The following is a 14,281-nucleotide window of genomic DNA, read 5'->3' on the forward strand; positions in this document are numbered from 1 at the left end:
AGGTAGTTCAGCTAAACCAGATTGAGCTCATGTTGTTGTTGTTGAACTGGCAACCAGTGGAGGGAGGTGAGAATTGGGGTGCTATGTGACCTACGATTTCTGCACTAGTTGAAGCCGAGCTCCTGAAGATTTTCTGAGTTGTGACAACACCCAGCAAGCAATAGTCGTGATTTAAACGTATTGGCTATATTTAGCTCAGATTTAGTCTAGCTACATGTAACCCAAATCTAGCCGATTTAATTTTGAAATTGATTAAATGTAATTTTCGCTATTGCAGATGGCGTGCGGTATGATATTCAATCACATAGAGAGTCAACAGTAATTAACATATGTTTATCTCCATTTTTTGGACATGGTCTCTACATAGCCGTATAATTGATGACATCTACACTTTGGCTATGGTTAGACGTCTACCAAATTTTCACTGACAGCCCAAATTCAGCCGTGATTTAGCCTAGACGTCAGGTCTTCATGTAGACGGCTATTAGACGTTTTTTAAACCAAAAAATGCTTGCTGCAGTGCGTTACAGTGGTCGAGGCGCGAGAATTCAAAAGTATGAACAAGCTTTTCTAGGTCGGGAAAAAACTCCTCTGATTTAATGTTGATAATATTTCGTAGGCGAAAGTATCAGGAATTAATGAGGTTAATGACATGTGGTGCAAAGTTCAGCTGAGAATCAAAAGTGATGCCTAAATTTCTCACTGTAGATTTTATATTAGCTGCCATTATCTGACGTGATATTGTCTTGGGAAAAACTTAATCTGATGTTCGTTTATTCGCATCACGTCCAGTTAGGAAGAGGTGTCGTAACGAAACCATGAATCTTTTGTGGAACCGTCCAACAGAGCAGAGCTATTGAAAGGTATCGTCCAGTGAAAGCTAATGAGCTGCAACAGCTGTCTCTGTTTTCAACTCTGTGGCTCTGAGTTTCGTCAAAAGTCTGCAGTCTTTTATTTTTGAAGGACAGTTTTTATTCAGCAGCACTAATTTGTGCACCAGTGTTTATTATTAAGTTTAACATTATAAAATACTTGTGTATATGACATTTATGAGCGTGTAGCTGAGGGCTACGTGTCCATAAACGTCCTGACTACAGCAGAATAAGAGGAAAATAATAAAATACAGACAGAGAGGGACTCTCTATACATTGTTTTGTTTTGTTTTTTTTAAAATCCTGCATCGTATACTTTAAAGGTTTACACAGCCAATGGGATCACTTTGACATTTCACATATTTAGATGATATTTTCAGAGAGTAAGTGCTGCTCTGTGGACTGACCTACATCTTCTACTTATGGGAAGGTATTCGTAACCGCTGGTGAGAATGTAAGGACCAATTTGTGGTTATGGCAGTGGGATTAGGAAAATCATTTGGACCTGACGCTCCTCCAGCTTCAGAGTGGAAATATGAGTTTAATAGTTGTTTTATTAAACTTCTGTGAAGTCGGACAGGATTGAGGATGTTCTCCATCTTCTCTCCCACAGACATGACAGCAGACACCGCCCTGTCCCTGGACGGCACCGGCCGTCTGGACTACTCCCTGAAGCAGGGCCCTAAGCGTGACGTCCTCCTGAGGCAGTCGCTGCAGAGCGTGACCTCTGACCCCGTCCGTCCCAGCAGCATGGAGGTCAAGTTCAGGACGCGGAGCAAGAGCGGCACTCTGCTGCATGTGCAGGAGAGCAGCAACTACACCACAGTGAAGGTGAGAGACAGGAAGTGAGAGTGGAATGTATGTGGACAGAGAAACATCTCATACATTTTCAAATATGTTAATATTTAGTAACGACCTCTACACAACGAGTCGCATCATCTTGGGTCGTGGTTTCACAATAAAAGCCTTTCAAGTAAGTGAACGTCCCTGAACTGTTGCAAGCGTTCATGTGAGGAAGTCTGGACTTTGCATTATCAGCACACAACAGCAGATTACTAAAGCCAACAGGACAGATCAAAGAATTGGAAGCCTTCCTACCAAAACATATTAAAACACACTTATGAAACTATAAATAACGACCTCTGTCAGCAGAGGTTAAGTGAAGGTCATGTACGCTACTCATTGTGTCCCCGCTGCTTGTCAACATCAGTATTAAACTGTTAATGATGTGTGAGGCCAAAGACAGTTTCCTGAAGGTGGAACACAAAGCTCACAACAAATATGGATGATAATTGACAAGATTTTATTGGATTCTTTATGGATTCCCTCACTGATTCATCATTTTCTGTGTGGGGAAGAAAGTAGCGTCAGCTGTTTTATTATCCCTGAGTCACAGTGTGAAATGAGAGAATATACAGCATGTATGCGTACGGTGTCAAAGACATGACATTCCCTGAAATTAAACCCATGTTTCATCGACTGATTTTTCAGTTTATAGCTGGTGTTTCCACTCTTTTGTGAAACAAACATTTAACAGACTGTTTTCATTGTTCTTCCTGAAATGAAGCCATGATGCGTTGGACCGTTTCTTCCTATCCACCATGACTCCGTCTTGTTGCGAGTTTCCAGCAGTGTAGACGCATGAGTTTGACATCATTGTTTTGCAATGTGCAGCTGACAGAAAAACATACCGGCATCGATAAAAGGAAGCGATAAGTTCGGAGGCATATGATTCCAATGGATCAGACAATTTGGAACTGGTTAGCGATTCTCATCCCTGCAAACAAACAAACTTACTAAAGAAGAGAGGAAGACTTGTTGCCAAATAAAGGCATACGTGATCCAGGTCCAGGCACTCAAGATGGTTTGAGAAATATTAAAAGCCTTTATTTCATCGGACTAAAAACAAAGGTCTGTTATATTTTTCAAACCATCTTGAGTGCCTGGACCTGGATCATTTAGGCCTCTTTTTGGCAACAAGTCTTCCTCTCTTTTTCTGAAGCGTTCCCCTCCATGAGCACCGTTGGTTCGAGGGGCACCAGTAGCGCTCCTGATACCTTTTTCAGTCATGAACTAACTTACTAGTTGTAATAGCCGGACACACCAAGCCAACAGTCGACCTCCAGTCTATGTTGGACCATGTGTGTCTGTTGCCCTAGTTTTTGCGGTGTGTCCAGCACCCTTGGCACTTGTCGGCCCTTGTTAGCTATTGTTCGGCTAATTCAGCATGTTGAATCAACGTCCAAGATGGCGGATCTGGTCAGTGAGTGAAATCCCTCTGATTGGCAGTTCAGCTCAGCACACAAGAGGAGAAATGGAAGTGAGGAAAGTAAACAAAAGCTTAAAGTCAAGAGGGACTGAGATCAAAATGATGTTGTTTTATTAGGTAAGATAATTTCTTTAGCCGTTGAGCTCTTCAGCAGAAAAGGTTCGTAATTGCTTATGTTATTGTTCGTTAGCGCACGGCAAATATCCTATGTTCTTTCAGCATCTGCTTGTGTTGTCAATGTGCATCTTGAACCCGTCCTGTCGGTCTCTCAGTTTTTCTTTTTGAATGATAATTACAGACGACCGTCGCCTGCTGGTGTTGAGAGTTATTTCCTCTCACACAAGCTCAGAAAGTACGTGCTGGTTGACTGTTGGCTGAAGTCTTGGTGGTGTGTTCAAGTGCATCATCTTGGCCAAGACAGGCAAAATGAGGCGATGCAACTGTCTGTCGCAACTTTGATGTTCTTTGGTTTGTCTGAGCCTTTAAACCACATTCATCATTGACGTCACATAGAGAATGAGCTCATTGCAAATAATGTGTCATTTCCCCAAATTAAAAGCACTACAGGGTGCTGTTCATGATGCTAACTAACGCTACTTTGCAAGAAGAAGAGGCTTTTGGATGAGCTTAGCTTGAGGTCACACAGGTGCATCCTGTGTCTTTAATCACCTTCACTTGTGGCACAATAACTGTGGTCGCCTCAGACTGACTATAAAACCAAGAATTTGTCATTTGGAAGCTTCAGCTGCTTCATCCTCACATCTCTGTCTCACATCCTCTCTAGGAGGAGCTAGGGCGCGAGTAAGGGAAGCGAGGAGACACGTTAGCATAATGAAAAGCACCCCGAGTTATGGCAGAAGATTCAGCTTAGTTTGGCTTTGTTACTCCGTTAATTAGCCCGCTAATTTTGCAGAGCAGCCACTGTTACTGTAAGCACCAGCCACCAGCCATACTCGCAGACTCAGAAGGCTCATTAGCAGAACGTGCGAGTCATAATTAGTTCATGATCGTGATTAGCTTGTAGTCGGCGCCAGCACACAAATCAGCTTTGGCTCATCCTTTGGTTGAGATGACGGAGCTGAGGCTCTGCAATGTGGCTGCCAGATGATGATCTGTTGCATCACTAAAATCATTCAGTCATGAGTGTGTTGGTTTGTGTGTAAATATACAGTAAGCTGACAGTGACAGGTCTACCACTAGGTGTACATGCTCTCAGCTCTCCTTTGTTTGATTCCCTCCTTACAGTCATCACCCCACACACTCTCTCCAACTATAGGCAAACTCTGAGGGTCTCTCTCAGCCTCCTCCCTTCAGTCTAATTCATCTTTTTTCTCCTCTCATCTTGCTCAGCACCCCCTCCCTCTGACTGATCCTGGGCAGCTGCCCAAAGAGGCCTAAGCGCTCATTCATCCTCTTCAATTTTCCTTTTAGAGCCCCTCCACCCTCACCACCACCGCCGACCCCTTCTCACTTTATATCAGACTTTCTCTCTTATGATTTTGTTTTCCGGCTCTGAGCAGCGCCTGGTGCTCGTCGAATCACCATCACAGCTTCCTAAACTGTCCGGAGAAGTATTATAAAAGTACCATGACGCTTGAAAACGCGGAGCAGCAGGGGAATACATACTGTATATGTACATATGTGGAGAGTCTGAACTATATATATACAGCGCTGAGATATAAAAAAAAAAAAAACGCTGTTTAAATATGTTTAATAGATAAACCTCATGATTGGTTTTCCAGATTTGGAGTGCTCCGTTTTCTTTGGCTTGGGGGACTTTCCGCTTTTCCCATTTTAAATCAATTCTTCCGGAAGCGACTTATCATTGCTGATTTTTCGGGTCTTTGAAAAGGGAGGAGAGCGGGATTACTTTTCCATCGAAGTGGGGAGTACACGTATGAGATTACCATGCACGGTGTAAGCCGCAAATTTGTTGTCCATGCCAAAGTGAGCTTGATTAATTCCTTTTAAAGATGCACCCTGTCCTCCGTTGTCTGGAAAGAGCCTTCACCAGTGGGCGTTTTGAAAATGAGCGTGTTTCCTCTGAATTTGATGTTAGCAAGCTTCTGATCATCGTCTGGCTGAATAACATCACACAAGTCGCGCGAACATGATTTACTGCGGCGCGTCCCGCCGGGAGGAAGATTTACGAGCGTCAAGCTTCATTTTGTTTTCAATCTCTGTCCTTAAGATCAGATTCTGAAAAGCAGCGTGGTGGTTTTGTGAAGATTTCCTCTCATCGCTCATGATTGATGCTGACATGATAAGTCATTGCATTAATCTGAAAAACTGCATTTTTAACTCAAGTTTATGAGACTCTTCCTTTAATATCATACGCTTGAAATTAAGGATTTTAACAGTGTGCAGTTTCAGGGATTAATCCAGTCTGTCTACTCATCTTTAATCTATGATACACTGCTTAATGTGCGTATTAAAGGGACAGTTCGGATGTTTTGAAGTGGGGTTGTTAGAGGTATGTATCCTCAGTTCGGAGAAGCAGGCTGCATAGCGTAAGAGAGTGTAGCATTTTACTGCTTACCCACCTAAAAAATGTCATAGCTTGTGGACTTAATTTTGTGGTTTCTTCCTTGTTGTGTTATTCATTCATGTTTAATCTGTTTCCTGATTCTCTCCTCATGTGTCATGTCTGGTTTAACGTCCTTTCTATCACACCTGTCTTCCCTCAGTCTAGTTAGTCCTCCCCTGTTCCCAGAGTCTTCCCTTCACACCTGTTCTGTATCAGCATTGTTTGCTCCACCCTAGTGTTTAACTCCCCATTTCCCTCCTTTGCCCGTGTCCACCTCCTTCAGCTGTATCTCGTTCTTGTGATTAGTTTTCTGTGTGTATATACCTGTGTGTTTCCCTTTGTTCCTTATCAGTTCATTTGTATTCATCCCCGTGTGTTTCCTGCCTGGTGTCTTGAGTTCATTGTGTTGGTTTTCAGTTTAGTTTTGGTTCTTCTTTCTTTTGGACCTTGAGTTACATGCTTGTTTTAGATGGTTTTTTTTTTTTTCAGCTTTAACTCGCTTTTTGTTTGAATCCTCAACCTGCCTGCTGCTCTGCATTTGCTCTGCAAAAAGTCCCACCTAAAAAAATCAATATCCATTTAGGTGTACACAACATTTAGAATATACTGCTTTATCTTGCCACCAGACAGCGATTTCCAATGAGAAACAAGCCATTACATCGCTTTCTTCTAAACCAGACCCCATTGAGAAAAACAGTGATTTAACGTTGCTGAACACAGGAGCTGCTGCTCTACTGCTGCCTCCATCACTTATTTTATTTGTGTTTAAGTGTGATATTTTGGTGTTGCAAGGGTTAGTTCAGAGTCTCAAATGGTACACAATAACACAAACTAACCAACTGATGGAGGCAGCAGTAGACCAGCAGCTCCTGTGTTCAGCGAGCTAAAATGTACTGTTTTTCCAATGGAGTCTGGTGGCTTTGACAAGAGCATAAATGGGGAACTGAAGCTGTTAACAGGCTGTCTGACAGAAAGGTAAAGCAATAAAAAATACTCTTAATATAGCGTGCACTTAAACTATCATACGAGGGACTTTTTTAGGTGGCTAAGGGTGCTTTCACACCTGCCCTGTTTGGTTCGGTTCAATCAAATCCAAGTTCATTTGCCCCCTCAGTGCGGTCAAAACATTGTTTTCTAGTTGCCGCGCCTCGTTTTCAAACTGTATGGTTTGACTAAAATGAACAATGACAGCAATATAGTCCACGATGAGCAGCGCTAAAATCAACCTGCGTAGTTGTCCCTCCATTGCGACATTAGAAAGTGTCACATTTATCTTGCAAGTGTACTCTTCTTCAACGTTTGCTTTACTTCCTGGATTTTACTAAACTCTCTGTTTCTTCTCTCAGCTGAGGAATGGCAACGTCCACTACATCTCAGATGCCGGCGTCGGAGGGAAGGTGGAGCGGACCGTGGGAGAAGCCGTGCTGTCGGACGGCCAGTGGCACACGCTCCACCTGGTCAAGAACGGCTCTGCCACGGTGCTCCAGGTGGACAGCAACCACCCCAGGGTCATCCAGCACGCCACGCAGGACTTTGGAGGTCTCGGTGTTGTGACCTTCTCCCTCGGAGGGATCCCACCTGGACCTGCTCAGCAGAAAACTGCAGCAGGTGAGACTCGAGATTGTATTTATGTGTTTGGGGCTGGGGAGAAAAAAGATAGCGAGCCAACTACTCCTGACTGACTCCTGAGCTTCTAGCTCACCATAAAGAATTACATGAGAAGGAGTTTGATCAGACAGCTTTAGTGTCCCATATTGATCTTAATACTGTCTCAGAGGCTTTTCTACACTTTCAAGAAAACACTTCACAGCAAAACACTGGATTTTTTTTAACTTTTATAACAATAAATTAGTCACATTTTAAATATTGCTCTCTCTAAAACTAACCATGACGGTCAAACCCTTGTTGAATGTACACATGCACGTGTGTGTGTGTGTGTGTGTGTGTGTATTTACAGCTGTGTCAAACACAAATGCTAAAGCTTTCAAAAATCTGGCGTTGGACCAGAAACCCACCCACTCTGTACCTACTGTAAATTACTAATGCAGCAGCTCATGTTATGGAGACCTCCTCTACATGTATGTGCACATGCAAATGCTGTACACGTGTGTGACAGAGCTCTCATGAGCTCGTGAGCCCTAATAAATCCAGTGCTTTTTTTATTTTTTTTTTCTTCCCCAAATGAATTAATAGTCTGCTGCTCAAACTGCTGACCATATTTGGTGGCCGTCCAACACAGCCTCTGTGAAACTGGCCCAAAATCTGTTTCTATGTGACGCTGCTGAGATTTACCTGCTATGAATTTACATTAGTTGAATAAATGTTTCTTTATCAGAGGATCATTTATGGAGAAAATAACTAATATTGATTTAATTTGACTTTGTCTTGGAACGCCCTGCATCTGAGGACTTTGGGTGTTTTCGTCCATGGAATCTCATCTTGGTTTAGACTTAAATCACAGATCCAATGTCCTCGAGCGTGAGCTGGGAACAGTTTGGAAAAGGTGAAGGAGAGGGTTTCCAGTGGGAGTCATGCAAAACAGTAAATAACAGACTTACAGGGGAGGGAGAGTCGAACCTAATACTTTGCACTAATATGGTAAAAATGAGCTATTTGAATTATTCGTTGACCTTTTTTTTACTCACAGAGTAGGAAATACATAAAGCTTACATATTGTGTCTGCCTGTTATCCGACCCTTCCCTCGATGTGTGTCTGAGCGGCCGTGTTCTGTTGTGTACTCACTTTCCAAGAGCTAATGAAAAGGCACAAATGGATTTAATCTGCACTGGGATAAATTCAATAAAAATCTATTTACATCGGTGAGGCAGTTCTGTTAGGCAACACACGAAGCAAAAGATTGAATTAGACACAGAGACATTCATTTAACCCAGATGTTTGTCTTGAAGCTACAATGGCTCAGACGATGGATTCTCTGGGAGAAAAATATTTCATACTTCTTTCAGATTGGCCAGAGTTTGATTTTTAAAATATGAATTCTTTGGCGATGTTGCTTTCCACAAAAAATTTCACTTTTTTTGTCCCAAATTGGAACTAAATATCCATCCAAATGAAATTGCTTTAGATCTAATGATAGCTCCCAGTTCCTGTTATTTACACGGCAGCATCAGCAGACATTTTGAAAACCAGTCTGGTGGCAGTTGGAAATGAGTCCCCTCCAGGCCGCTGTTGTGTCCTTGTTAGCTGCTGGTGGCTGCTTCTTGTTATCTGAACCATAGACTGCATGAATTAATGGACGCAGCTCCTGTGGCATCACACATTGGTTTGTGGACTCCGGTTCTGAAACCTTGGGTCTGGCATTACGGCCGTCCCCATCTTGGGTTTTTGGAGCCAGAATTAGAGCTCTGATTGGCCCAAAAAATTAGCCTGACCCTTCACTGCAGACTGAACAGATTTAAAATGTCATTCAAACCTCTGTCTATGAAGCTTTTTAATAATGGCAGATAAAGCCAGATCTGGAACTGGATTATGACAATTTGCTGAATTGCTAAATTTCTAGAGGTATTTTTAGCCTATGATGTTATTTATTTATCTTTTTACATTTCCTGCTGCTGCATTGGGTGTAATGTTGATTTGTCTATGTACTGTGTTGTATGTTGTATTTCTATGGCTGCAGTATGAGCGTAGTTGCGATGCGCAACCTCTCCTTCATCTTGCAATTCTATTATTTCGATAGTCTGTCATCTTGTGCATGACAGGTTCTGCAGAGCAGGCTAAGCCCCTCCGTCTTCGAGGGTGCATGGCAGTCCATGACAATGCAGCGAGCATGCTCTTTGCTGCATGTTACGCACACCTCGCCATGCAGCCTCTCTCCCTCTGTTTTGTTTTCCGTCCCCTTTCTTGCCTGTTTTATCCCTGTCCCATAGTTCTCCGCTATATTGCTCCGTTGTTCCAGCACTCTCCCTCTCTCAGTTGCAGTCCCCCATCTCATGTAGTTTATACTTTATTTTTTTGCACAATTTAAAACACACAAAAGGCAAGAAAAATGAATAATGAAATACAGAGCAGGGAGAGGCAAAAAAAACCCAGAGGGCTCATTTAAAGCCTCCACCTAATGAAGCTTTCACAAAGTTATGAAGAACTCGAAAGTACAGAAAGATAAAGAACAATACATAGAGTAATACAAGTAATGACAAACCACTAATAGCAAAATATCTTTGATAGCATCAACAAAAAAGCAATAATAGTATAATATAGTTCTTTCCTTCTTGATTCAGTCCATTAAGTCCTGCTGTTTACACACTAGAACTGCCAGTTTCATAGAACAAAAAAGTGAAACTGACAAAACCTGACCTGATTCAAGCCTGGGTCGCGCCCAGTCAGGCTCAGGCAGAGAAGTGAGCAGCTTTGGATGACAGGTTGAAGCTGTGGATGAGCGAAGGGTGGGATCTCAATCATTGATTGTGTTAACGCCTCACTCAAAGCTGCACCGCTCTTTATTATACGTAACGTTAAGTCTTGATAAACTGTAAATGGGTGAGTTATATAAAAATTCACCCCTGTCCAGTTGGTATGTATGTGGAAATTAATTATAGAGACCAAAATTGTTTTTTTTTTGCGCCAGGCTGTAAACATTTCTGCTGTAAAGTTGGGCATTTTAACCTGATGGTCTGTGGGGATTGACTCACTTTTGGAGCCAGCCTCAAGTGGTCATTCATGGAACTGCAGTTTTTGGCACTTCTGTATTAGCTTCATATTTCAGCCACTTGTTCTGAATCAGTTTTCTCTTGTTATTCGCAGGTTTCGACGGCTGCTTGGCCTACGTGAAGTACAACGGGGAGAACATGCCTTTCACTGGAGAACACACCCTCGTCACCTTAACGAAGACCAGCTCGTCCGTCAAGATCGGCTGCAGAGGTCCCAACCTGTGTGAGAGCAACCCGTGTTGGGACGGCTTGATGTGCGTCAACCAGTGGTACACATACCAGTGCGTCCCGCCGGGCGACTGCAGCTCAAACCCCTGCCAGAACCACGGCAGCTGTGTGCCAGACCCCCGCTCAGGCTTCACCTGCGTCTGCTCTGAGTTCTACACAGGCAAGACTTGTGAGACCCTGGTGGCCTGTCTGGGTGTCCAGTGCCCTGAGGGGAACGTCTGCAAGACAGCCAACAATGGCGGGTATGTCTGCAGCCCCAGTCCCACGGCAGAGACGATGGTCCTCCCCATCTGGGCGGTGCCCGCTATTGTTGGCAGCTGTGCCACCGTCCTTGCTTTGGTGGTGCTCAGCCTGATCCTGTGCAACCACTGCAAGGGCCGCAACAAGACCAAAGTGCCAAAGGAACCCAAGGAGAAGAAACCCAAGGAGAAGAAGAAGAAAAAGAAGAAGGGTAGCGAGAACGTAGCGTTTGATGACCCAGATAATATCCCGCCATACGGGGATGACATGACGGTACGGAAGCAACCAGAAGGAAACCCCAAACCGGACATCATTGAGAGGGAGAACCCTTATCTGATCTATGATGAAACAGACATTCCCCACAACAACGAGACTGTCCCCAGTGCTCCCTGCGCCCCCTGTAACGTCCCTGAGGCAGACATCGAACACTATGACATAGACAACGCCAGCAGCATCGCTCCGTCAGACGCAGACATCATCCAACACTACAAACAGTTCCGCAGCCACACGCCCAAGTTCTCCATCCAGAGACACAGCCCGCTGGGCTTCGCCAGACAGTCTCCTTTACCCCTCGGAGCAACAAGCTACACCTACCAGCCTCAGTATACACAAGCACTGAGGTCCACGCCGCTCAGCCACTCCCACTCAGCGTGCCCCACCCCAAACCCGCTCTCCAGACACTCCCCAGCCCCGTTCACCAAGCCCTCCTCCTTTTACCGAAACACTCCGACCAGAGAACTCAACCTGGCTCGTCGTGAGGGCAGCCCGCTGGACCTGCACAACGACATGTGCCAGCCGCCGCCCATGTTCAACTACGCCACCCGGCTGGGGAGGCGCAGCAAGAGTCCGCAGACGATGGCGAGCCATGGCCACGCCTCTAGGCCTGGCAGTCGGCTCAAGCAGCCAATCGAGCAGATCCCCCTGGAGACGGGGCCTCCTGTGGGGCTGTCCATCGAGGAGGTGGAGCGGCTGAACACTCCGCGCCCACGCAACCCCAGCATCTGCAGCGCCGATCACGGGCGCTCCAGCTCAGAGGAGGACTGCCGCAGGCCACTGTCGAGGGTGCGCAACCCCGCCGATGGCATCCCGGCCCCTGAGTCCTCTTCAGAAAGTGACTCACACGACTCCTTCACCTGCTCAGAGATGGAGTACGACCGGGAAAAGCCGGTGTCTTACAGCTCCAGAGTCCCCAAGCTCTCGCAAGTCAACGAGTCGGACGCTGATGACGAGGACTACGGCGGGAGGCTCAAGCAGAGGCGGTACTCGAGCCGGAGGGCGGAAGGAGGGCCTGGCATCCCCCAGATGCCTCCGACCGAGCAGCACTACACCCTGCCCCACAAACTGGGCCAACAAGCCGGGGGCTTCAACTGGGACAATCTGTTGAACTGGGGCCCCGGCTTCGGACATTATGTAGATGTGTTCAAGGACTTAGCGTTGCTTCCCGAGAACGCGGCGGCAAAAGACATTGAAATGAACAGTGGGGATGGCTCGGTGACCATCCTAAACGAAGGAGAAGCCGAACAATATGTATGAGACTATTTATTGTTGTAGAATATGGTGACGTTCTCCGTTAAAAAAAGAAGACTGTATATTTCAAGAGAACATTGGACTACATGTTTTTTACATTATTCATGATTATAAGACGACTTTCAATGCAGTAAGGCAGAAAATGGCACCTGTAACATGACAGATTTTGTCATCAGCCACCTTGGAATAGTTTACCAGTCTTTTCTAGGTCCAAAGTCAACTGTACAATCATGCATCCGTCTCTCCGAGGCCTCATTACAACGTATCCATTGACACTGAAGAAAAAAAAAAAAAAGAGAAAAAAGAAATCCGTGTCTGAATTCAATTTAGCGACTGCAAAGCTCCGTCCACGTTATCTTGATCAAACATTTCTGTTTTTTATTACCTCTCCTTTCCGAAAACTTCTGTCACATTCACAGCTGAGAGATAAGATGGTAGATAATATTAACACTCACAGGAAGAGAATTCCAGCGGAAACTCCCGGTCTCCGTCTTTCTAGGGGTCGATTTTTTAATTTACTTAAAAAGGAGCATGTGTGTTTGATCTGACTGCACCTGTAGGTGACAGGACGCGGCGCTCGGTGTGAAAGCGATCGCGCCGTTGTGCTCGCACGGTATGGTGGCAGACCCCACCAGTGCTGTGATCCCTTCTCTCTGTCTCTGTTTCTGTCCGGGTGTGTTTTCTCACAGAAGACTGGCTAAACGCTCCAAGAGGGAGGATTCATCAAGTCCCCTGCCTTACAGACATTTGAGGATTTCAGCACGGGGGAGGAATTTTCCTCTTCTGTTTTTCTGGTTCAGGAGGAGAGGAGGTTTGGGGGAGGGGGGGGTAGTGTGGTTTATCACAAATTTTCCGACCAGCCAAGCGTTCGATGATGATGATGATGATGATGATGATGATGATGTATGGATCCTATAAACATGACCCCGACTAAAACACTATGAACTTGTGTACATTTTTTTTTTTAATTCATGAGAAGTCATGAAGTCATTTGTCGTTGGTGTCCGTTATTTTGACATGTATGGTTTCTACATTTTTGTACTGTTTATTAACTTAAATTACTTAAGCTGTGTTTTTATGGATATTTTCATATGCTGAAATGTATGTTCTTACTTTCGGGGAAAGTAAGATTGAAGACTTATTTTTTACATTTGTTACATATGTAACATCAGTATTTTCCACTTTTGATAAAACTATAACATGCTGTATGCTTTGTACCTGTAAAAAGCCAATAACAGAATAAAAAAAGTATTTATTTAAAAGACGATTTACAAACTTTTTTATTTCCCGCAGCATTAAGCAACTGATTTAGGCCCACGTACTGGTGAACAAGCAAACAGACACAGCCTCTTCAAGGCAGGGAGTTCATGCCGCTATTCAGCCTCAGCGTTCTAAATAAAAAGTACATTCCTTGAATGCCAGGACAGAGTTGTGTCGCCTTTGGGCCAGGTTGGGGGTTGTATATGCCCCGAAATGACATCCTTAGAAATGGCACAACCAGCAGGACGGATGTGATTTTTTGACAACTTGTTATGCGTTTGATTGACCACGGAAGATTTAAAAAGCAGCTGGTTGCAGTTAGCATCTAGCTCAAAGAGCACTGCCTCTTCAAGGTGGGAATTTCACGCCATTTTGCTGCCTCGCCATTCTGTATTTGAGGTATGGTCACAGATTTGGGGGAACAGAGTTGTCTCGCCTTTAGGCCAGCATTGGAGGTAGTAACAGCACCAAAACAGTGTCTGTTTAAAGGGAAAGCTGGCAGGATGGGATCATGGGCGAGACGTTATGAGTGCAACCTACCAAAGAAGATTTAATAAGTAGCAGTTAGCAGCTAGCTCAAAGAACAAGAACAGCGGCCGAAAATGTCTGCAAATTAGGAAAGCAGTGAGGTCCAGGAGCTCCTTACCCTCCGAGCAGAGGACGAGATCAGCCGCCATGTAACAGGGACAGTAA

The 14,281-nt window shown here is 44.6% G+C and overlaps 1 protein-coding gene across 1 annotated transcript in view; it reads left to right on the forward strand.

Moving 5' to 3' along the window:
* The window catches only part of fat4 (FAT atypical cadherin 4), a 149,658-nt gene extending 136,063 nt beyond the window's left edge, over positions 1 to 13,595 (forward strand). The window contains exons 15-17 of the mRNA XM_033632605.2: positions 1,486 to 1,703; positions 7,015 to 7,276; positions 10,428 to 13,595. Of these exons, the coding sequence (XP_033488496.2) occupies positions 1,486 to 1,703; positions 7,015 to 7,276; positions 10,428 to 12,334 (2,387 nt within the window). The 3' untranslated portion in view covers positions 12,335 to 13,595. The remainder of the gene's footprint in view (positions 1 to 1,485; positions 1,704 to 7,014; positions 7,277 to 10,427) is intronic.
* Positions 13,596 to 14,281: the final 686 nt, after the last annotated feature.

This window comes from Epinephelus lanceolatus, chromosome 7 (genome assembly GCF_041903045.1).
Source record: "Epinephelus lanceolatus isolate andai-2023 chromosome 7, ASM4190304v1, whole genome shotgun sequence".
Taxonomy (NCBI): domain Eukaryota; kingdom Metazoa; phylum Chordata; class Actinopteri; order Perciformes; family Serranidae; genus Epinephelus; species Epinephelus lanceolatus.